Source organism: Artemia sp. Qi Xiang Cuo, chromosome 2 (genome assembly GCF_049724085.1).
Source record: "Artemia sp. Qi Xiang Cuo chromosome 2, ASM4972408v1, whole genome shotgun sequence".
Taxonomy (NCBI): Eukaryota; Metazoa; Arthropoda; class Branchiopoda; order Anostraca; family Artemiidae; genus Artemia; species Artemia sp. Qi Xiang Cuo.
In genome coordinates this window covers 61,981,065-62,004,962 of record NC_142795.1, presented here as the reverse complement: position 1 = coordinate 62,004,962, position 23,898 = coordinate 61,981,065, and the positions used below count along the sequence as shown (strand labels likewise).

At 36.8% G+C, this 23,898-nt stretch overlaps 1 protein-coding gene across 2 annotated transcripts in view; it reads right to left on the bottom strand.

Annotated features, from left to right (window-relative positions):
* LOC148955474 (peptidyl-prolyl cis-trans isomerase FKBP4-like) overlaps positions 1 to 23,898 on the bottom strand; it is a 60,622-nt gene that overhangs the window by 13,863 nt on the left and 22,861 nt on the right. For both annotated transcript variants that reach the window (XM_089102375.1, XM_089102380.1), the window contains exons 2-6: positions 23,020 to 23,303; positions 17,264 to 17,527; positions 11,672 to 11,786; positions 7,743 to 8,026; positions 571 to 740 (exon numbers count right to left, since the gene is read on the bottom strand). In XM_089102375.1, the coding sequence (XP_088958501.1) occupies positions 571 to 740; positions 7,743 to 8,026; positions 11,672 to 11,786; positions 17,264 to 17,527; positions 23,020 to 23,293 (1,107 nt within the window). In that variant the 5' untranslated portion in view covers positions 23,294 to 23,303. The remainder of the gene's footprint in view (positions 1 to 570; positions 741 to 7,742; positions 8,027 to 11,671; positions 11,787 to 17,263; positions 17,528 to 23,019; positions 23,304 to 23,898) is intronic.

The window sequence follows — 23,898 nt, the reverse complement described above, 5'->3', positions numbered from 1 at the left end:
AAAGCATTCGTGGAATCGCATTGGAATCAATACTGAGGTGGGAACAGGATTAGGATCAGAATCTGGGAAATTTTATGCATCGCCACATCACTTTATATTATTTTTCTTACCACCACCCGAGAACACTTTCGGCAGATCCTCTGATAATGAACCACCACCCGAGAACACTTTCGGCAGATCCTCTGATAATGAACCCCCACCCGAGAACACTTTCGGCAGATCCTCTGATAATGAACCACCACCCGAGAACACTTTCGGCAGATCCTCTGATAATGAACCACCACCCGAGAACACTTTCGGCAGATCCTCTGATAATGAAATACTTGGCTACAGGTAAACATTTCCCTTCTGTGCGTCTATGCCAGAAGATGGGTAGAGCTCCAGGTTGAGAGAAATTTGTTTTCTGTCTTAGAAGTTTTTAAAACTTCCTCTTTCAGGATCAAGTCTACTTTAGAGTTAATTATCCAGGGACAAGTTTTATGGGGAAAAATCTTATTTAAAGACAATTTTTCCCTGGGTGAAAGTTTTCCATCACCGAACGATTCTATTCATAATGGGAAAAAAGCTTACCATTCCCCTTCTGAAGAGACCCTTTTCATTTTCGCTATCTATTTCCAATGCTTTTGTTGCACTATCCCTGGCTTCAATGTGATTCTCCATTTTCAAAGCGCACATTGCCACATTCAAATGAGCCGCTAGCAACAACTGATCTTTCTCTTTAAGCTTCTCATCTTTCAAAGCTAAATAAAAAGGAGATTTTTCTTAAGGCAAAAAATAAACATGTGATGTACGTGGGTGAGACGGGGGCTATGTCTCGGCCCCTCCCCCACCTCCCAAATCCTAAATTTCCACAAATTTATGGGCAATTCTAATTCTATATATTGTGACTGGTTTTGCTATTCGATGAATAACAGATCAAACAGGTGTAAATCCTATTTATTAGACAGTGAAAAAAAAACAATAAATAAATACTGGAAATTTCGGTCACATATACAGCGACTGTCATCAGCAGATATACTAGTATTGCTTTTTCACTGTCTAATAAAATGATTTATCCCTATTTGAACTGTTATTTATCGTCACAGAAATGCAGTGTGGCCTTCGAAAATACCTACGTTTTACTATTGACTACGATTAGCTCAAATGTAAGAAAATTTTACATTTTGTATTAAAGAGAGGAATAACAACCAGGAATTCTGATTCTTCCTAAAATATTATTGTTGGTGCTCAATAACTGGTAGCTAAAAATTCTTATAGTAATTTAGGCCGATAATTCAAGATGTAAACGTACTATTTATCCGATTATAAGACATCAGTTTTCAGCCCGAGCCTAGTTATTTTGGAAAAGGCACCTTTCATTTTTTAAGACTCCATTTATAAGATATCACAGCATATTTTTAGGGATTGCTGTGAAAATTTCATATCAGCTCCTTGATCTTTAAAGAATCATTTTTGAAAATTTCCATATAATAAAAATTAAGTAATAAAAGTTATGCTGTCGGAATCAAAAGAAAATAAGGATTCTGTGGATATGTGTAAACAGAAGAATGTAACAAAATAGGATAATTATCTTTCTAAAGAGATGCTTTTGCAGGTAAGTCAATTAAGTAATAATTTGAAGCATCACTCTAGAACAGGGGTGGCCAACCCAAATTATCTTGCAGGTCACTTTGGAAGTGCTTCTTTATTTCGTAGGCTACATATAGATTTATATATACCCATATTATATTTAGACCTATTATAGATATTTTTTGGAGTGACTAGTTGAAAAATATAGAATTTTCATTAATTATGTTAACAATTATTTTTACATATAAACATAGATAATATAATAACAATAATGATACTAAATTAACATTGTTAAAAATATATAATACTAACAAAATAATGAAATAAAAAATTAATCACAGACAAATAATTATTTCACTAGTGCGATATTTGTTCCTCCCCTTTTTCAATTAACTTTTGCAAGTCGATCTCAATTTGGGTATTTGCACATCGTAACTGGGTAATTGTAGTGTTGAAGGCTAGCGTCCGTTATGTTTATTAAATCTTTTGTGTTTGGTCAATTTCATAAAAAAAAAAAAAAAAAAAAAAAAAAAAAATGAATCGCAGGTGTGAGTTGAACCAAAAACGCTTACAACTTTTGTGCCAAATTTCTGTAATTGGATAATTTTTCTTTTAGGACGTAAATGTTAAAAAAAAAAAATTTTGATTCTGAACTTTCAAACATGCGCTTTAAATTCATTATTGCACTGTATGTCAATCAGATCCATTTGAAGATATTCTGCGACACACTCAATTTCAACATGAATAGGAGATGAATATATTTCAAAAATTTTGGTGTATTTTTTCCAACTCTAAATTATTGAATCGGCTTTCAAAAGCATCTGCAAGTTTTCTTATTTCTTTTGGATATTTGATATAACTGTTACATTTTGATTTCTTAAATTCTTTCAACAATGAAAAGTGGTGAGTATTATTAATTTTCCATAGTGATTCAAATAACAGCAATTTCTTCTGAAAAGCTCTGATGTGATTAAATGTATCGACTGTGAGGTTATCTTTTCCTTGCAATGATATATTTAATTCATTGAGTTTGTTGACAATATCCTCTAAAAAGCATAAATCCAATAACCACTCATCATTACTTAATTCTGGCAAGCACTTTCGTTTGTCATTCATAAATAAATCAATTTCTTAACATATCTGATAAATCACTGTAAACATCTTTCACGACTTAACCATCTGACTCGACTAAAGTACACAGAATCCAATTTTCTTTCAGAAAATCCTTAAATTGTCGATGCACAAGTGCATGTGATCGAATGTAATTCAGCGTTTTTATAACTCTACTTGCTTAATATGAAACATCGATAATACTGGGGCTATACAACATAATAATACAATGCTTGGACTATTTACATCGATTAACAATATTGTTAAGAATGAAACATCGAACCTGTAATGTTCGAAGATGTGCGCGCATCATGAGGGCGCAAAATATAAGTCTGATGATTCCCGCGGGCGGCAAAAATGTTTACGCGGGGCCGCATGCGGCCCGCGGGTTGGCTACCCCTACTCTAGAATAATTTTAAGAATAACCATATTACTGGTTAGTTTAGAATTTTAGCTCATCAATGATGTATAGCCCCTTTTTCGAAAATAGATTAAATACATGGTAGATTACACAAAAGATCAGGGAACAAACTCTAGGGATCATAGAACGTTCGTCCTAGCAAAGAATTAAATCTAGCCCATAATTTAACCGAACATTTTAAAAAGTATTTAAAAAACGTGTTAAGTAAGGAAGAACCGCTGATTTTACAGAGCAAGAACAAGATTACAATAACAAGTTCTGTTCTATTGACAAAAAGCTACTCCACAAGATTACACCACATGTAATCTTAATTACACCTTGTATTTACCAGACATATTGACAGCGTTATCACCTGAACTAACAATCTGTTGTAAAATAAAAAAAAAAGTCAAAAATATATTGTATAAATAACAATTTGATGGTGTTATAACAAATCAAAATCATGCTATTATATTCATTTTTTTAGAGGCGATGTAAAACGTATGAAAGCAGAATATACACTTGAATTACAAAAATGATTGCAAAATACATGAAGCTTGTATACATACAGAAATTATGACATCGATATGGCTTCAGTGTACTATTTTTTTTTCCCACAGGCTACTTTGCATGGAAGGAGTTGTAAAACGTTTTGAGGGGCTCATTCGATTGGAAATTGGATATTCCAGTTCCATTTTAGGCGGCAAATAGGATTGGGGGGGGGGGGGGGGCAGCCAGCCAATCACCCCCCACGCCAATTCTAGTCAACCTTCCTTCAAGCATCTGATCAAAACTTTAAAACAACCATTTTATTTAAAATAGTCCAAAGGTCCAATAGCTTTAATTTCGGGAATGATATGACACCCTACAGCCCGTGCGACAAGGTCTATAAATTATGGAAATTGATCATTGTTTACATACAGGTTTTATTGTTGGGAAAGAGGGACATGTCTGATCCTGGGTCTTCAAAAGGGTCCTCAGGGTGTTAAGAGAAAAACTTTCAGAGAATGTTGAACTAAATCAAAAGATATGAGGAGCATGGATGGTGTCAAAAGAGCGTATCTGCGATATCAGGAACACCCGGGGGTATTAAGTTGAAACTCTCGCAGAATGTTGGGCTAATCAAAAGACATTATGTCCATCCAGGTTGTAAAAAGGGCGCATCAACAAAGGGTCAAGAACAACTACGGGTATTAAGTGGAAAATTTTAGGGAATATTGGGAGTGGGGGTGGGGTGTGATATTGAACTACATTTTAGAATAAAGATTAACTCTTTGATTCTATTAAGGAAAGAATATAGTCAAATGAAGTGACCAGCCATATTGTAGATTCTGATTAAATTGCCCAGAGACTTAGACTTAGACTTAAGAGACTTAGTCCCTTAGACTTAACATGTGATCCTTGATTGATCCAGGTTGATACACCAGGTAGATAATGTCAAACGTCAATTTTGTAGGCTAAAAATAAACCGGGGATATTAAGGAACTGTTTAAAGCCAATGTTAATACATGAGACGAAAAGTGCCTAAATATAATTATTACTGAATTTCTCGTGGATAACTAAACACTTTGAGTTTGTTTAGTAGTAGTTTTATCTTGTACAGAAGAGAGCAAAAGCGAGTAGGATTGGTACTATTGGTACTATACAGCCCATAGGACAAACTACTATTTTCAGGCAGCTCAAGTACTCACACCTCCCACAAGCCTTCCAATTTCTTTTCTTTGTGTCTTCAGATCTTGTTTTCTTGTTATTATCTTTGTTTCCTGCCAATTAAAAGGGAATTAGTCCTTCTACTTATTAAGCATGGGCACTGTTTCTGTTTTCTGCTTCTTTTCTGTTTTCAAAGTTCCTGTTTCAGTGCTAATCATGCAAAAAAAAAACAGAAACAGATATTTTTATTTCCCTGTTCTGTTCTGTTTTTAAAATACCTATTTTGTCCTGCTTCTATTTTTTTTCTACCTGTTTTCCTTCTTTTCTCGATTTCATTTTAGTGCTACTAGAATGAGGTATTTGGGAATTTCAAACTTACAAAATAGTGTTTTAAATCGTAATTTTAAATCGTAAAGAAGAGTGGTTACACGTTTCTATTGTAAAGAAGCGTGGTTCTCTCCTTTCATTATTTGCATAAATATAGTAGCGCAAATTTATAGAGATCCTGGGGGGGGGGAGTGAATTTCTTTATATTTACGCTTTTGAAATAGTGGTAGATTCAGGCTCACTCGTCTTCTTAAAAAAGAAGTCTGAAGTGGTAACAATATATAATTTATATATCAACTTAAACATATAAGACTCATTAAGCTTAGTGTTACCCATAAAGGGCAAAGAGCCTGAGAAAATTTGCTTGTTTTCAAAAAAGGGAGGAACATCCCCTAAAATCAAAGAATCTTAATGAAAATCATACCATTAAATTCAGCGTATCAGAGAACCCTACTGTAGAGGTTTCAAGCTCCTATCTGCAAAAATGTGGAGTTTTGTATTTTGTCAGAAGAAGGCACACACATGCGTGTTTATTTGTTGTTTTTTTCCCCCTAGGGGTGATCATATGAAACCAATGGTTCTAAAAAATTGGGAGAGGGCTCATTTGAAAAAAATTAAATGTTTTAGTGCCCAAAAAGATTGGGGGGGGGGGCAACTAGCCTCTTTCAAATGAAAGTATGCTATGCAGAATTTTTCAGGCTGATCTTCTGCGAGAATTATTGCAGAAGGGAGGGGGATTTCAGCGAGAGCGAGGATGGAATTATCCAGAAGGAAATTTAGAGGGAGGGGGTTATTGTATGTGGGAGGAGCTTTCCACGGAGGAATTTACCGTGAAGGGATTGAATTTCTTATGGAGGGGGAGCCAGAATTACTGGCATTATTTGAAAAACGATCAGATATTAAATTGAAAAAAACAAGTTCTTTTTTTTTCAACCGAAAGTAGGGAGCAACATTAAAACTCAAAACGAATAGAAATTATTCCGTACATGAAGAGATAGCCCCCTCCTCAATACCTTGCTCTTTGCGCAAAATTTTGACTGTATGTCCCATTTTTTTAAGAACTGCTTCTAAAATACAAGGGCTGTTTAATTACATTAGGAAGGTTTTTTATAAGTGCTAAGAACTTTAGCGCGAAGAGCAAGGTATTGAGGAGGGAGCAACTCCTTCATATGCGGAATGATTTCTGTTCGTTTTGAGTTTTAATGTTGTTCCTTACTTTCGGTTGAAAAAACTTGTTTTTAATTTATTGGGTTGGAGAAAGTATTTTCTGCCGTAAAGCGACCGAATTTTTCAAATAAGCTATCAAAAAAAAAAAAAATAAAAAAAATGCAATTATAATTATATTTGCATCAATTCGCAAAGGGTCTAAGTTTATTCAAAATTCAGAATTTGTGAAATTTTTATTTTACTTAATTGCCAAATGAATGAATTAAATTAATGAATGAATTCAGTAGATGGCCTAGAACAGTATTTTCTGGCAAGAAGTGCCGTCAAAATATGCAAACTACCTTCAAACTATGGTTTTTCTTTTGATTTGTCTCTCACATACATTTGCTAGGAAATAATTAATCTTGAAAGGCTGTTTTAAGCCAAGAGGCAACAAAAAAATTTGATTTGGCAGTAAAAAATGTTTTTTCCCCGTGCATTTTTCTTCTTTCATACTTTTGCTTAAGATGGCTTCCGAACATTAGGATGGGGGAAGGGGCAAATCATGGTCTGGAGGGGAAGACGTCTGCGTCCACCAGCTGTTTTTAAAAACAAAAACAGCTGTTTACTATTTTTACCAAAAAACAGAACAGAAACAGGTCTTCTGTTTTTGATTGACCTGTTCTGTTTCATTCAAGCCCTGTTTTTTTTTTTTTTTGGGGGGGGGGGATCTGTTTCATTCAAGCCCTGTTAATTTTGTTTGAGTTTCTTCTGAAAAACAGAACAGTGTCCATGCTTACTACTTATGGGGTTTTTGGAAGAAAATAAGTTTTAACACAAGCGTGAAAAAAAAAGTTTAGCCTATCAATTTTACATCAAGACTATACTGATGCACTGTAGAACTTCTTTTTTCCAAACATGCAACACATTTGATACCGCGTCACAAGGCTCTGAGTCGTGTCATCACAGCCTAGTTCAGTTGCTAGTGGTCTGACAAAAAAACAATAACAGATTTTTCAAAAGGCTTCTCGTAACGGGTACATCAGAATCGGGCGTACGCGAAGGTGAAGTATGAATCTTGTGTGGTTTTAAATGTATCTCACTTTTTTTAACGGAGAGCATAGCCTTTGTCGATACTGTATTATATTCTCTCTACTGCGATACTGATGATAAAAGCATCACCACAAATGTTAGAAGCCAAAAATAGTCCATTTTGGATTCCAGATACTGATTTTCAGAAGAAGAAGAACATAAATCTGGCAAACGGAAAAGTAAAAATTTGGGTAAAAGTTTAAAATTTCCCCAACGCCAGTTTGGGAACAAATTAGTGTTGATACAGGCTTTACAAACCAATTTCAACTTCAAATTTTGCGGTACAACTGTGACGTTGAAATAAAATACCAACACATTTCATTTATATGAAATGTATATCAAAGACATTAGCGTTTTATTGACAAATGTGACAATATTGTGGCTTGGGGACTAGAAACAAGAACAAACGCTATTTAAAGATAAGAAGTAAATGCACTCTAGTACTTACTCTTTTCAAACTCCAAGAATGAGATTATTTTTGAGTATTGTTTACTAGCTAGGCTGTATTTTCCTTCTTTGAAATACTGTGTTCCTTTATCCTTAAAAATCTTGGCTTGTTCAACTTTCTCTTCAACATCAAACTCCCATGATTCTTTGGCCTTTTCAAAAGATTTCAACTCTACTTCATATTCTAAATCTGCATTAGAAGGTAAATTGAATTTCTCCATGGGTTTGGATCCAAAGCCGTAAGCAGGACTCAATTTGACTAAGGACTTCTCACTTTTTTTAAATCTGGAAAGAGTTGATATAAAGCCAGTTTTATTTAATATAAGATAAGAAAAATACAAAAAAGAGAAGAAACAAGAAATAGAACCAGACAGTAACGAAGAAAAGAGACAGCAAAAAGTGGAAGAAGAAAAAAAGCAGAGACAAAACAACCTTAGAATTTAAAGCAAATATTTTGGAAAGAAAAATGGTGACATAAAGTAAATTTAAATAGAATGTTGTAATGCATCCAAGGAGTGGGTGATGTATCCCCTTAAAATGTATCCTCTTATGAAATTTTTTACTTGATAGCCTGATGATCAGCTATTACAATTTATACAATTTGCCAGTTTTTTCTTCCGTTTTAGATCAGCTCCCCTCCCCAATAAAAATCTGAATAGGCTGAATATAATTTGCCAGTTTTTTCTTCTGTTTTAGATCAGCTCCCTCCCCAATAAAAAGCTGAATAGGTTGAATACGATTTGCCAGTTTTTTCTTCTGTTCTAGATCAGCTCCCCTCCCCAGTAGAAAGCTGAATAGGCTGAATACAATTTGCCAGTTTTTCCTTCTATTTTAAATCAGCTCCCGTTCCCAATAAAAAGCTGAATAATAATAATAATAATAACTCTTTATTTCCATAATATCTTATAGCTAGCAGCGGACGTCAAACAACAAGAAAATATAACACATGAGATCAGATAAATAAATATAAAAATAAATAAACTTTTTGACAACTTTTTATAGATTTCCTTTTCAAATAGTTCCTCATTATAGTGGTTGACGAAGTATGGAACAAACTATGATAGGTACCTTTTTGATGCCTTTCGGGGTGGGGGACAAAGGAGTTGGCACGACGAAGTGAGGGCTCCTCTACGTGTTTTTGGACGACTGATCTGTGATTCCTGGAAATCCGGTAATATTTTGCGATGGACATCAGAGCTTAGGCATTTTTTTCCGAAACGCATCGTGAGATCGTGGCACCTTCAGATAGTTTCTGAAGCCTCAGTTTCTGCAGGCCGTCCTCATAGGATGTATAATTAGCCCCAAGCATTATTTCGCTCGCCCGCTTCTGAATATTTTCAAGCTTTTCGGTTTGGATAGCCGTTAGACCTGGGTGCCAAACGGGACAAGCATACTCGGTTTGCGATCGAACATACATACAGTATAGACTGCGCATAATGGAAATTTGGATATTGAACTGTGTTAGGCAAGCAAAGAATTTTAGGCATAGGGAAGCCTTTTGGAGGATAGACTGTATATGTGGATCCCATTTCAGGTTGCTTTTGAAAATTACTCCTAGGATTTTTATTTCATCTTTAGTTGTAAGTCCAGTGTCTTCTTGGGACGGAATTGCAGATTTTAAAAAGCTAACACGTAGAATATGGCGTAGAAAGCATTACATCTTCAAGATTATGCTTTAGCTCGAAAAATATTGATGATGTGGTGATGTTGTCTGCTAGGCATACTAATGTACGTAATTATAGGCTTGACAGGTCGTCAGAAAACTTGCAGCAACTGTGTATTTGTTCTAGGACGTGGATAGAAACAACAGAAAAGATCAGTGGTCCTAAGACTGGCCATTAGGGTGCTTCGCGCCATATGTCTTGGGATTTGGATGCTTCATCCTGCGTGAGTGAAACACATTGGTTTCGATTGTGCAGGAAGCTTGCAACCATTCTCAGAAGAAACTGTCGAGCACTCATTTCTTTAGCTCGGTTAATAGCTATCAGGTGTTGGATGCTTTCAAACGCCTTTACTATATCACTGAGAAAGATTTCTGCGTGTGTCTCTTCAATCTCGAGAAGTTTCATCAGATCGTCAAGAAGACATACAAGATACTGGGAAGTACTAGTTCCAGGCCTGAAGCCAAATTGCCGAGGGTCTAAATTAGCTTCAAGATCTCCAGATAAATATTCACAGATAAAGCCTTCAAACACTTTGGAAAGTCACGGGGTTTTTGAAATTAGGCGCAAATCGTTAGGTGAGAGTGTTTTTTTTTTATTTTAGGAATGGGAGTTATATAGGCTGTCTTGAAGTAATCCGGGAATGTACCATCTATTAGACATTGATTGAAACAGGCAGCCAAAATATGACTAAGCTCCTCAGAGCAATGAGCTATCAACTCAATAGGAATTTCTAGAGGGTAACTACTCTTCCTGAGGTCCAGGCGTTTGAGCTTCTCGCATACTTCATGGGGGCGAATGATCGGAATTTGTGCAAGGGTCCATTTTCAGGTAGCTCGTGTGTTGATCATATCAGCGCTCAGAGGTTCACCATCAGAGCCGTAGATTGTCAGCTGCTTTCGAGTCCGTCCCATAATTTCCTGGACCTTCTGGTGGAATCTAGAGGGGTTAGACTTCCAAAGCTTGTTAACCACTTGAGCACCAAATTCCTTTTTAGATTTCTTTATTTTGAGACATATGACATTGCCCATTTTTTTAGCCTCATCTTGATATCCCAACTTATAGAATAGGCACGTGATTGATGGTTGGTACTATTCTAGATATTTAGGACGAATAATTCTGATATCTGATAAGGGTCATATCTAGAAATTTGTTCTTGAGGTGAATTTCAACATAGAAGGATTTAAAATTATCCCATTAGAACAGGGACAAATTCATATTCATTTTAAGCTTGGTGGTAGATCACAGTTTTGCAAAAATGTGTTCTTTTAGACCAAAAGAGTCATAAACACACTCAAACCTTATGACGTTTAGCTTAGAAGTCAATAGTTCCTAAAACTATTCCTGAAGGTCACAGCTTCATATGGCTTTTCGTCTTCACGACAAAACAGTACAATGAAAGAAAAGCAAAGGAACTAAAAAAGAACTGCCATCTGTAAAACGATATTCATTATTTATTAAAAAAATTTTTTTTAAGTTTGCACCAGCTTCAACATTGTGGCAAAAAATACACAAATTCAATCATACTAACATTCAATAGCACATTAGTCAGATCTATAATAAGGTGTAGGTTATTTTCGAAGTAATACCTTAAACTAGGTATCCTTTTCCCAGACGACACTGTCTTTCTATCACAAACAAATAAACGTTCAAATGGGGATGAGTCCATTTATTTAGACAGCGAAAACAGGCACAGAAGTCTAGATATTTCGACCCCATATACAGTGATGGCCATCAGTAGAAACAGAAATCAGTAGAAATAGAAATCAGTAGTTTATTGAACTCTTTCAGAAAAAAATCTAGTTAATGAACCGGAAGTTAATTATTTTGTTTTGTATAAATTTGCTGGTTTCAATTTTAATACTTTAGTATTTCTGCTGATGACGATCGCTGTATATGTGATTGAAATATCTGTGAAGCAGAAATGCTAACTAAAAACCAACGGAAAAAGTTGTACGTTCGATTAGTCTTTTTTTAAAGTAAAGAAAAAAAGGAACTTCGGGGCACGGATAAAATAACGATAAGATGTTGAACATTCGGAAGACAATAGACTCTACAAAGCTGACAAGGGACATTGCAAGGCAACTTTTTTTCTAGGAATATAATTTCAAAAAGGAAGGAATATATCCACCTTTCTGCAAAAGCTATTTCAACGTCCAAAAAAGCTATTTCAGGGTCCAAAAATCGCACTATTACCCTAGAACTTTCTTCCACAAAATTACCTTGGTCTAAATGAAAATACACAAATAAAAGCAGAAGAAAGATTTACTTTTCAAGAGCTACTTCAATGCCTTCGGGTATATCATGTTCTGAGCCTTCACCGATGTTAAATTGAACGCTTCTGTCATCAAACTGGATATCATTATGCCTCCCGACTATATGAACTGCAAGAGTTTTATTTAATTAGTTGGAATCATCAGACAGAAATACTAAATGTAAGTATCGTCTACTGAACAGGGGTAATAGATCGAATAGAAAATTAGCGATAATTAATTTTCCTGACACAAATACTCCCCCCCCCCCCGTTCGAAACATTTCATTTAGTGAATGATGAAATGTCAGCTGCCAAAGATTCTGATATAATGCTACCTTAAGATTAAAGCAACGTTCATAATAGTTAGAAATCTCATCATAGTTCTGCCTCAATCGACTCAAATACTGCTCAGGAATATCAGTCGAAGATTCTGACACAGTGCTACCTTAAAATTAAAACCTTGTTCAAAATAGTTGGAAATCTCGTCATGGGCCTGTCTTGATCGACTCAAATACAGCTCAGTTTATTAGCATCGGCTTATTAATCTAAAAATAAGAACTAACCAAATCGAGTTAATTGAGTTATTTTTATGATCAGCATGTATCACTGTCACAAGCGCTGCACATCTGACATGTTCACTATAATTTAATGACTACGGTTGATCACAAGCACATAAAAACAAAATTCCATCAGTTCTCTCTAGTTGTCGTTCAATTTCACGGTTTAAGAGTGTAATTCATCCTGGATACTTGTAACTGTTTTTTTTCCTGAAAAATACCAGGGTTTTTTTCACAGTTGAAACATAAATCTGCAAACCAAGAATAGAATATTGGAATCTACAGTGATGGCTTGACTTTTGACTTATGTCTCCTGCCGGGCGCTGCTCGGCGTAGAGAGAGACGTCTGCCTCCTCCATCCACTTCGGTCCATGGCAAGCGTTTGCACATCACTCAACCTGATATTTGCCATCGTCAGGAACTCGTGCAGGCTGTCAGATCATCGTTTCTTGGGTCGGCCGCGAGGTCGCTTCCAAACGGATTTGACAGGGTCGAAGTCATGGTTCGTTTTCGCAGGTACGTGTGTAGGTATTCGAAGTAGGTGTCCGAACCATCGTAGTGTTCGCTCGGCTGCTTGGGTCGAAAACCGAGACTGCTTGGTGAGCTGCAGCAGCTTCTCATTGCTGACGAAGTCGAGCCATCGTAAAACTTCGATCCTCCTCAGGCTCTTCGACTGAAAAACATCAATTGCCTTAAGGGTTACGGCTGAAGCTTGCCACGTCTCTGCCCCATAGAGAATCACAGAGCCGACGAGGGCGTCGAAAATCCGCAGCTTCGTTGTGCGACTGATGTTTGGTTTTCGCCAGAGGTGACGGTTCAGTCTGTTCATGGCAGAAGACGCTTTGGATATTCTCACTTGTAGTTCAGAAAGAAGCGAGCCATCTGAAGAAATTATGGAGCCCAGGTAGGTGAACCTTTGGACAACTTCGATGCTAGTGGTGCAATCCAGGCTAACTGAAGGATTGGCAGCAGGGGAGGATGGGTCTATGGCCATTATTTTCGTTTTAATCCACTTTATCTGCAGTCCTACTTTTGCAGCCTCTTCTTGTAGGATTCGAAGCGCTTCCAGCAACTGCTCCATGGAGTCCGCCAGAATGGCTAAGTCTTCGGCAAATCAGCATCGATGATTGCAAAATCATCGTCATCTACAGTGATGACAGTGGCAAAATTTCGTTCTGAAGCGTGGGCGCACCAAAGAACGGAGGAGACTTTGTTAGATGGTTTCCGGAGAAATTACCAATAGATTGTTTTGGGTACCCGACCGACTGATCGTACATCAAACAATATACTGTAAGAAAAATGTAGTTCAATCTCGCTTCCTAGGGCTATAAAGAGAGAAAGGTTGAGATGGCTAGGACACGATCTGCGGATGAAGAATGACAGCTTACCGAAGATTGGCCTTGTCGGACAACCGTCTAGGGACAGACGAAAAGCAGTTCGTCCCTAAATGAGGTGGGAGGATGTCGTAAGGAATTATTTAAGGGAAATGAGAATTTCTTGTGAGGGTATAAAGAGGGAGGCTTTGAAAAGTTTGGTTTGGAGGAGCGTGCATAGCTGTGTTGGCCTCAGGCGGCTAGGTACTGCAATAATTTAGTAGTAGTAGTAGTACTAAAACCTATACTTTTTGACAGTCTTATTGCGAAATAAACACCAAACGTAAGAAGTTTTGCTCAGCAGATACGCCCTAGCATTCTGACACAAGCTGTAAGTTAGAAAACTTGGTAAGAAATTCTTTACGAATAATCATTCTTCTTCTTCTGAAAGTTCAATACAAAAATCCCAAGTGAGGTCCTTCAAATAATGAATTAACAATACTAAACTAAATTTCTAAAAATAAGATAGAATACAAGATATTTAGAAAATTACGGGAAAAAATATCGAAGGGCAAGCGAGTGGAGCCAAGAATTTTTCTTGGGAAGAGGACGACGTTCCTATTGGGGCAAAGCTTAAAAGAAAACAATAGGATCAGGTAAAATATATGGAAAACTCCAGTAAATTTAGGAAATTGTAAAAAAATAAAGAATTAGAAGGAAGGGGGATAATCGGCACACTTATCTCTATCTCTTTTATAAAAAAACAATTAAATTATTCTTTTTTTCCTTTGTTCTCCCATTCTATTTTTCGCGTTTTTTTTCCATACAATAATCCTAAAAATTGTGAGTCTTTGTGCTTAAAAAAAAAAAAAAAAAAAAAAATGAAATACTGGGCTAAATAAAAGAAAATTGCTACCTAAGTCATACATCATAGCAAAATTTCGATAGATATTCTGGAAAATTTTACCTGAAGCTTATTAATATAAAGATTTTTGACGCCAAAATATCCTACTCTTTGCTACTATTTAGCGTTATTTTCAAAAACAAAATTAACCTAAACGCCTTACTTTGCGACAAACTGAACTTTCGTAAGAGCCGTGAATCTCTAAAATGACAAGATTCGTTCACCAACATAATAGAACATACAATAGAAATACAACAAACATGAAACTAAGTTCAGAGTCCTAATAGATTTAATAGAAAGATCTACCGCAATACATTTCACCGATTTTTTTTTAATTTTAACGTGGGACACTGAGCCTTTCAGGAAGATAATTTCTTAAACCACATTGGCCTGACATAACATAAAGAAAGAAAAACCAGAAAAAATGGGGTTTTTAAAGGCCAAATGAAAATATTGAAAAAACACAACAAAGCGAATATTTCGAGAGGACAAACGCCCCTCTTCTTCAGAGCAAAACAAAATAATGTATCCAAGGAAAGTGCCGAAGAAAAAAAACAACAAAAAACAAACGCAGAAAGTCAATGTGAAAAGAACCAAAGAAAAAACCAAAAACTTAAAAGATGAATAAAACTCAATAAAAGCCAAAAATTATAGTAATTATAAACAAACATCAAACAGCAATACAAGTAAGCAGTTTACCAAGATGCATGATTTTTACAAAACATCCAAAGTGCAGAAGTGCCATCGAAGGATGATATTAAACAGCAGAGAAATAAAAGAATAGAAAACAATGCCCTAGCCTACAGACAACATAAGCAGGCAATCAAACGAGTTGAACTAATTCATCGCATTTCGGATTCTAATTATTGCATTTCTGGCAGACACCCTTTGAGACCTAAGGGGTTGTGCAAGTGTTTGATTAGATGTCTGGGAAAGTGGTTCAAGGTTTATTTCAGGGATTACTAAAATATAGGCTTCTCTTTTGAGAAAACCGAAATATGACTCGTTTATTCTTAAATTACCCCAATCTCTGTTCAAAGCTAGACCTAAATGTTGGTATTTAGAAATTTCAACAGCTTATCTGTAGTGATGGACGATACCTTTGTCATGCGAAATTAGGCTGGCTTGATTAAACAAAATAGTATTGTCTGGGTTTTCAAAAATGTGTCAAAACTTTCTGGTTTTTTCCGCTTTTTAAGTGTATTATTTATTGAACTAGAGTGCTGAGTTAATCTATCCGTGAGTCGCTGATCAGTTCTTCCGATATACCAAAGACCACACGAACAAGGAATTCTGTAGACACCGGAGTTTTCACCTGTCGGGACAGGGTCTTTACCTTGATAAATTTGGGACCTGATAGTTTTTCTGGGTCTATAGTAAGTGTAAATGTTATTTTTCCTGAGATTTTTTTAAATGTGGTCTGAAACCCCTTTAACGTATGGGAGACCAAGATAAACTGAATTTTCCCTTTGATTTGTGTTTTCTGTGGAACTATCTGATAATCTTTTAATGCGTTTTGCAATTACAGAATTTATTAAACTAATTAGATAACCATTCCCAAATAAAATATCTCTAAGGTGGTTGAGCTCTAAATCCAAGAAACGTGTTGAACACATTTTCAATGCTCTATCAACTAGAGAAGTGAAAACTCCTCTTTTCACAGCAGGAGAATAATTAGAGGAATAATTTAAGTAACGATCATTATGTGTGGGTTTTCTATAGACACCACACTCGAAACATTCATCATTTCGGTGTACCAGAACATCTAAGAAAGGAAGACGCCTCTCTACCTCTGATTCCTGAATAAATTTGAGTTTTGGATCCAAGGAGTTGATCAAGTGAAGAAAAGAACCCAGAGACTCGTCACCATGCTTCCACGAATAAGAAATATCATCTTTAAAACGAACCCAAAATTCAGGTTTACAAAAACTTTGCAAAATAGCCCTTTCTTCAAGGTCTTCCATGAAGATATCAGCATGTATTGGAGAAAGGGGGGCACCCATGGAAAGCCCATATTTCTGTCTATTAAAATACCTCTATAATGGAAGTAAAAGAAGTTCTGTTACAAAGGGCTGTAAGTAAAAGAAGTGTCTGATTAGAAAGAGCAGATTTTTCTGATATAGATGGGATAAATAGGTCCTCTCGAAATATTCGCTTTGCTGTGTTTTTCCCAGTATTTTCATTTGGCCTTTAAAAACCCTATTTTTGCTCGTTTTCCTTTCCGGAAATTCTTGCTGCTTGTATGTGCCAGGAACAGACTATTTATACTGAATAACAATGTTCACAAGCAACTCTAAAAAACAAAGAAACAGTACTATCAACCCTATATGTGTAATCTATATAGAATTACAGAAGAACACAAAAAAGCTTATAACGACAATAATTCCAGTTAAAGACATTATTATGAGAAAAAAAAATTCCGCTGATAAAAATATATAGTAGCGAAATTTGGCTTTTAGGATTATTTGCAATGCTATTTATTTGACTAAACATAATTATATAAGATCTATGCAGAAAGTTTTAATATTGTTGAGTGGCGTTTTTTTTCTCCTTCTTCCTTTGTCAAGTGAATTAGAATGACTAAATTTTTGCATTAGCGAATTCTACCGATTATATACCGTGGGGCATGTGTCAAGTCAGCAGCAACAGGGTGGGACATCTTTCAAAACCTTTTTTTCATACAAAATTGCTTTCATGTTTCATTCGTGTTTTTATCCAAAACTTCATGAACGTTTAAAAAAGGCAATATCTTTTTGTTGTCAATTCATAATTTAACGTCCGGGTATAATCACACTTAACTTGCTTAAAAAAACTTAATAAACGAAAAGGTTACTGTTGACAAGAGCTCCTTCATTAGGTGATGTATATCCTTCTCCTTTTTTAAGTGTTCTTCTGAGGATTCCTTCGTCTTTAGCTTTTGAAATATCTTCCATTTTCCAGTCAAATAGTTCAACTTCAAATACGAGTGTTGCATTAGGTGGAATTCGTGGAGGACTTCCAGTTTCACCATAGGCATAATCACTTCTACAGAAAAATCTTGCAACTTCTCCACGTTTCATAGTCGCCACACCTAAATCCCATGCTTTGATCACGCGACCTGCAAAAACAGTGATATAGTGTCCGTACCTTTAATGATATTTGGTTTCCCAGTAAAGGGGCATACATACAGAAAGATATAACCAAGAGCATTAAACGATCTCAGGGATGACCAATGAAATGATTGTTATAGTTCCACCATTTAACCTAGAAAACAAACCACAGGCGATTCAAAATAAACTCCATACTCTCAGTCTTTCTGCCATATTTACACAATGTAATATTTAATTTCACCATCTAGCGAGTCAAGTTACTTATTTTTTAAATCAATAGTTAATACAACATCTAGTTTTAAATGAAATTATTTTTACTGAAACAAGTAAGATAATACACCTGACTATCCAAAATCAATACATATTACCAGCAAAAACACGTTTCAATCTATAGGCCCACTATACAAGGTCGTCAGACCCAACTCCATTAACTGTTGATCTCTACAAGATCATCGGATTTCTCCTTTTTTAGCTCTTCTTTGTTCAGACACAAAAGTTGCAGTCCGTTCCTATGCAACCTAAAACCTTTAGTGAAGATACAGAAAGGCAGCTTTTTGCCAAGTCTTAAATTCGCTGAGCTCAACAAATGAAACTTTCAGGAATAAATCCTTAGCTAAAATCAGGGAGTTGAGAAGGTACGTTCAAATTCCTAATGTTACTTCTCCCCTTCTCTAAATATTGGATAGGGTTGTAGTATTTCTTGATCTAATTTATGCTCAAGTTACGCCATGTTTTCATCTCTACTTTATACAAACCTTAACTGTATTAATTTATATTAATTAACATTATCTAGCACAAGCCACTTACTTTAACATAATTAATCAAATTAATCAAAAGAAAAAACTACAGGCCTACCAGAAAGGAAGTACCTAGAAAAGAATTTATGCGAAGAAGGAATTATACTTAAACTGAAATTACGAGTAGATTTGTCAAATAAACGGGATATTTATTTAAGATTCAGAAGATTTAAGATTACGAATGAATAAAGGTGATGTATATGTAAATTATAATTAGTATAAGTTATACTATAGGCCAAAGAGTAAAGCGAATAAATCTAATGGTTAGGGGAAATGTTGTTGGGATTGAAACTTGAACACCTTCCCCAGTCCTAATTTGATTATTAGGAAAACTCTTGACTCCTTCAATGAAGCACTTCAAAAGCTTTCCGAGTAACCAAAGTCACTTTTAAATATAGTTAGCTTTAAATAGCTTTCTAGTTCAATTAGCTGCTAAACATTTTCTTTTGGTGTTTGTCTAAGGGACAGGGTATATATTACATTTTTGTCTAAGTAGACAATGATCTACAAGCACAAGCCTTCTTGTCGTGGGGGTATAGGGAGTTACAGCCAGTAAAAATTCTTGAATCTTTTAAATTATGCATTTGAGGTCCCAGATAAAAGAAAAAACATCTGTTTTAAAACAACGAAGCTTATTTTTTCACACAAAATTTAAGGAGAAAACTCTGGGAATCGCATGAATAAAAATTAAACACAATAATTTTCTGTGGAGTACTGCATGAAATTATAGGACATTTAATTTTCATTAGATTATTTTCAACTAATAGTCTGAGGCGAGAACCAAGTAAGAAAGGGGAGATTACAAATGCCTGAGACTTCTACCACTTTCTTCTATTACCTTTTAAAATGGCAATAAAAGTTTTCCTGTCCTGCCCTTTAACTACTGACGTCAATTTATGGGAGTTGTGGGAAGGGAGAATGCATTTCTCAAAATTTAATGTGCGGGCAACTCCACCTTCTTCCAACAAAAATGCAAAATATAAACGAAAAACACTTTCAGGGGAGCCCCTCAAACCCTTCCCCACTCAATTGATGTCATAAGCTTATAGTAAACGTATAAAAAGGTCACGACAGTTTCGTCATTTTTACCTTGTGTGGTTGGACTGCTTTTGTTTTGATTTTCAAAAGTTCAGTTTTCCTTTCATACGAAATAATTGTCCTCCTTCTTGAGGGCCACCTTTAAATTCCCAGGAATACTTACCACCATAATGTTACAGGTCCTGCTTTACTTTTACATAAGGCAATTTCTTTCTTGACTTACTTGACTTAACTTAGGGCTCCTGCCGCGTTGGGGGTGGCGTAGAGAGGGTCGCAACTCAGCTCCTCCAGGCTGACCGGTTTGGTGCTAAGATTGGGGCCTCGTCCACAGCAATAATGGCCATCTCCAGGAGTTTATTGAGACTAACCTTCCGCCTGGTCTGGGATCTGCCCCTCGGGCGGGACCAGCCATGAGTTTTTGGGTCGAGATCATAGATTATTCGGGCTGGGGTTGTCGTCAGCACACGTAGGAGGCGTTCGAACCACCTGAGAGTAGGGCTCGGGGGCTCAATTGCCATTATCTTAGTTTTGAGCCAGTTGATTTTCAACCCCACTTTTGCTGCCTCTTCCTGTAGGACTTCCAGCGCGTCAGTCAATTGGTCAATTGAGTCAGAAACGAGAGCAAGATCATCTGCGAAGTCGGCATCCGTCAGAACCCGATCTCCAAACTGCAGACCAAAGGGCAGGCGATTTGTAGTTCGTGTCATGACTTAGTCTGTGACGCAGTTGAAAAGCTCCGGGGCAGCAGAACACCCTTGGCGAACACCGCTTTTGATACCGACTGGCGTGCTCCGTTTGCCATTGACTTGAATGCAGCTCTCCATCTCTTCGAAGAGCTTCTCAAACAGCTTGCAGTATTTGTCAGGCATCCCAGTAGATCGAAAAATCAGCCAGAGCGAGTTGCGATCCACCGAGTCGAACGCAGCCTTGTCAACAAAGGCTAGGTAGACTTTTATCCCAAATTCGTTTGTCTTCTCAATTAGCTGGCGCATAGTAAAGATCTGTTCTACAGTGGAACTCCCGGGCATAAACCCAGCCTGCTGGGCTCTCCTCTTTCTTCGGAGGATATCCGTGCATCTATCCAGCAGGTTCATAGCAAATAACTTTCCAAGCACTGAAAGAAGCGTTATGCCTCTGCAGTTAGAACAGATTCTATTGCTCCCCTTTTTCTTCCAGAGGGGCAGGATTATGCCAGCTTCCCAGTCCCAGGCGTGAAAAGTTTCTGAGTCATTTGTAAGCAGTTCCTGAGTGTTGGCGGCAGAGCTGGTGAGTTCCTGGTCTATCTGCGCTACAGATTCGGCATTGAGGAGGCCTGAGAAGTGGTCTTTCCATCCGCTGACCTGGGCAGCTTCGTCACTAAGTGGTTGGCCGTCAACGGAGATAACAAATGCAACCGAGGGTGCTTTGTCGCCAGTGAGATCACAGAGGTGCTTGTACAGATTGCCAATGTCACCTTTGTTGGCTGCACCCTCCAGTTAATTGCCTTCCTTTCCACAAACAGCTCCTTGTCTCGCTGTATCGTTTGTTACAGACACCATTGAGGCTTCTATAAGTCGGTATGTCACCCTGTAACCTCGCCTTGCGTTTCTGCTCTATGACGTCAAGCGTATCTGACTGGATCCATGCATTATTAGCACGCTTTTTCCGTCCGACATTTACTGTCACTGACTCCAGGACATTCTTTTTTAAAGAGAGTCATGCGTCCTCACAACTTTCAAATGGCAGGAGTGCGTCGAAGCGGTTCAAAACATCAATGGGGCATTTGGACCATGTCTCCTGCTCGCAGAGGCGAGAGACATCAATCTTGACTGGTCTTGGTTCTGGGCTTTGAGCCTTAATCGTATGCTAGCGACGACGAGGCGATGGTCTATGTTACCAATCTCAGCCGCCCTGTACGTGCGGCAGTTGCTAATCCAAGACCTCCATCTCTGTGAGACGATGATGTAGTCGATCATTTTTTTGGTACGGCCATCGTTACTGCACCACGTACATTTGCGGATGTCCTTCCTTGCGAACACGGTGTTCGTAATCACAAGGTTGTGCATGCTGCAGAGTTGTAGGAGCCTTAGCCCATTTTCATTTAGAGAATCTGGTACAACTGGTCCTATGACTAATTTCTTTCGAAGGAAACAAGTTTTAGCCATTATAGAAGGAAATGCGTTGCCACAACTGGATTTTAACTCTAATCCTTGCATTCATAAGGTAAGTATCATCACCACTGGATCGTGACAACAAAGGTTTTGCAATACACGACCGTTACCAAAGTCTTGAACGCTACCAAAGCATTGAAGCACTTGGTTCAAATGCATTGAACCAAGTTCATTGAAAGTGTGTGGCAATGTCCTTTGTGCTAGTTATCCTGCCTGACCCTCTCTTCGCAGACACAAGAGACATTTCATGGTTTCTTCAAAAAGATTTTGAGTTAATCTCGTAATTAGTAGGTTTCTTAGAATGAATAAAAATTAATTTGCCATTTGCATGATATACTCACCAAATGGACTCTCAGGAAGCTGAGAGCCTAGTGACCTAGGTCAACTTAAGTATATTAACGCAGTTCCTGTAATCTCTCGCTCGCTTTTATAAAGAGCTTTTGCTTGCAGAGACATACGGTATCTAAAGTTTGCACTTGATCACTAGATGGTTTGAACCAAATATCGTTTTCCTACAGAACTGTGTTTAGTACCGAATCAGGCTTGTTAGTGGCCAACTGAAGACGGTCATCTTTGACAAAACAACATCTTTGACATTGCAAATGTTGAAGTCTCTCAGAATTTCATATATTGTTATGGGTCTATCTTTAAATTTGAGATACTTCCTCTTTCAAGTTTCAAGACAGAGAATCAAGTCTAATCTCCTATGAGACAATCTTGAACTTCTGCAAGCAATCTGTAAGGCACTAGAGCAAAATACGTAGCTATGCAGTTTGCCCCAAGTCTCTAAAAAATTGGTCCAATCATAGAAAATTGACACAGTGATCAGAATCAAATACAGTACGTTTTGCCAAACCTTCAATTCACCAATGAAATCAACTGAAGATTCACCAACGATGGATCAAATAAGATCGTAAACTAGTATTATATATCTAGTATCAAAAACTCTGTTTCCCAACTATTGCTGTGAATGAGAAAGGAGAGATAAAACTAAATTTTCTAAATATCTTGAGAAACAAATGAAAATGGATGAATCATTTTCTGGACAGTATATTTTGGACTTATTCGAGGTATATCTTTATACGCAGCAATGGCACCACTACTTGGTGAGGCCATATTTCCTGGTCCAACACTTTTATAACTAAAAATACAATGTTCAGCTTCTATATTTATCGCAACACTTTAGCTACAGCTAAACGACGTACACAAAACAGTTCAAATCCTATTTGAACTGTTATTTGTGCGTCATGGAAGGGCAGTGTGGTCTTCAAAAATCCTTATTGTTAAATAATGCAGTATTAATCAGGATCACATCCAAAAACTCAAGAAATTAAAAACTCATGCATGCTTTTAACAATCAAGATTTATGATATTGCTTTATTTCCTTATTCTTTATTAATCAGTTTAATTGCTAAATTCCAAATTCGTAAATGTGACAAAAACAAGAGATAGCTTAAAATTACATTAACTGCTGAGGAAAAACACTTACGAACAAACAAAGAAAACTTTTCTTACCTTTTCCAAGAACAAAGTCAAATTTATCTCCTCTGTCTCTACTGGAATCAAACTTAGTTCCATCAGGGAGCTGACCTAGATAGTGGACAAAAACTTGCTCTCCTTCGAAAGGACCATCATCGCCAACACCTTCTCTCAATATTTCTTTTAGGACTCCACCATCAACATTTGGAGTTATATCTATAGCCCCTGCACCAGGCACTATCAAATCTTGACTTGACATGGTAGAATTAGTTTGACCAATGGTGACATCCATACTATCTTCCGATGCCATTCTGGAAACACTGGAAAAACAAAAACAAAGTTACTCCATAGCAAAAGTAAAAACCTCACAGGCTCCAAGAATGTATCTGCTTCATAGAAATAAAATTGCAGAGATCTCAAGAAAATCCTTCTTTATACAATAGAAAAAAACAAAAAACAGGTAGAATTCCAGAGTTGTGTTTTCAGACACAGGGTTTGAAGCATGTTTTGAGCGGGTTCGACAAAAAATCGTTTTCAAATTCTGTGTTCAACTCTGCAAAACTAAAGCGTTTCCATTTTACGAGTTCCAAGCGTGTTGGACACGGGTTCTTCAAAATTTTAATGCGCTAAAATAGCATTGTTGAAAACAGATTCTGAGAAGATATTCACCGTGTTGAACGATAATATTCACAACCTGTGTCGAACTCCGTGTTGGGTGTGGGTGGCCTGAAAACAAGGGTCAGTTCTAAAAGTTCATAAAGGTCTATTGCAGCTGCAGCTCATGAGCCAAAGTTTCAGAATAAAATATATAATTATGTCCATGTAAAGACAAAAAATGTAGTCTGTTCATGTTTGCATTCAATTAGTTATTTCTAGAAAAAGTTCTATATGTACAAAGCAAGCATAAAAAAAGGA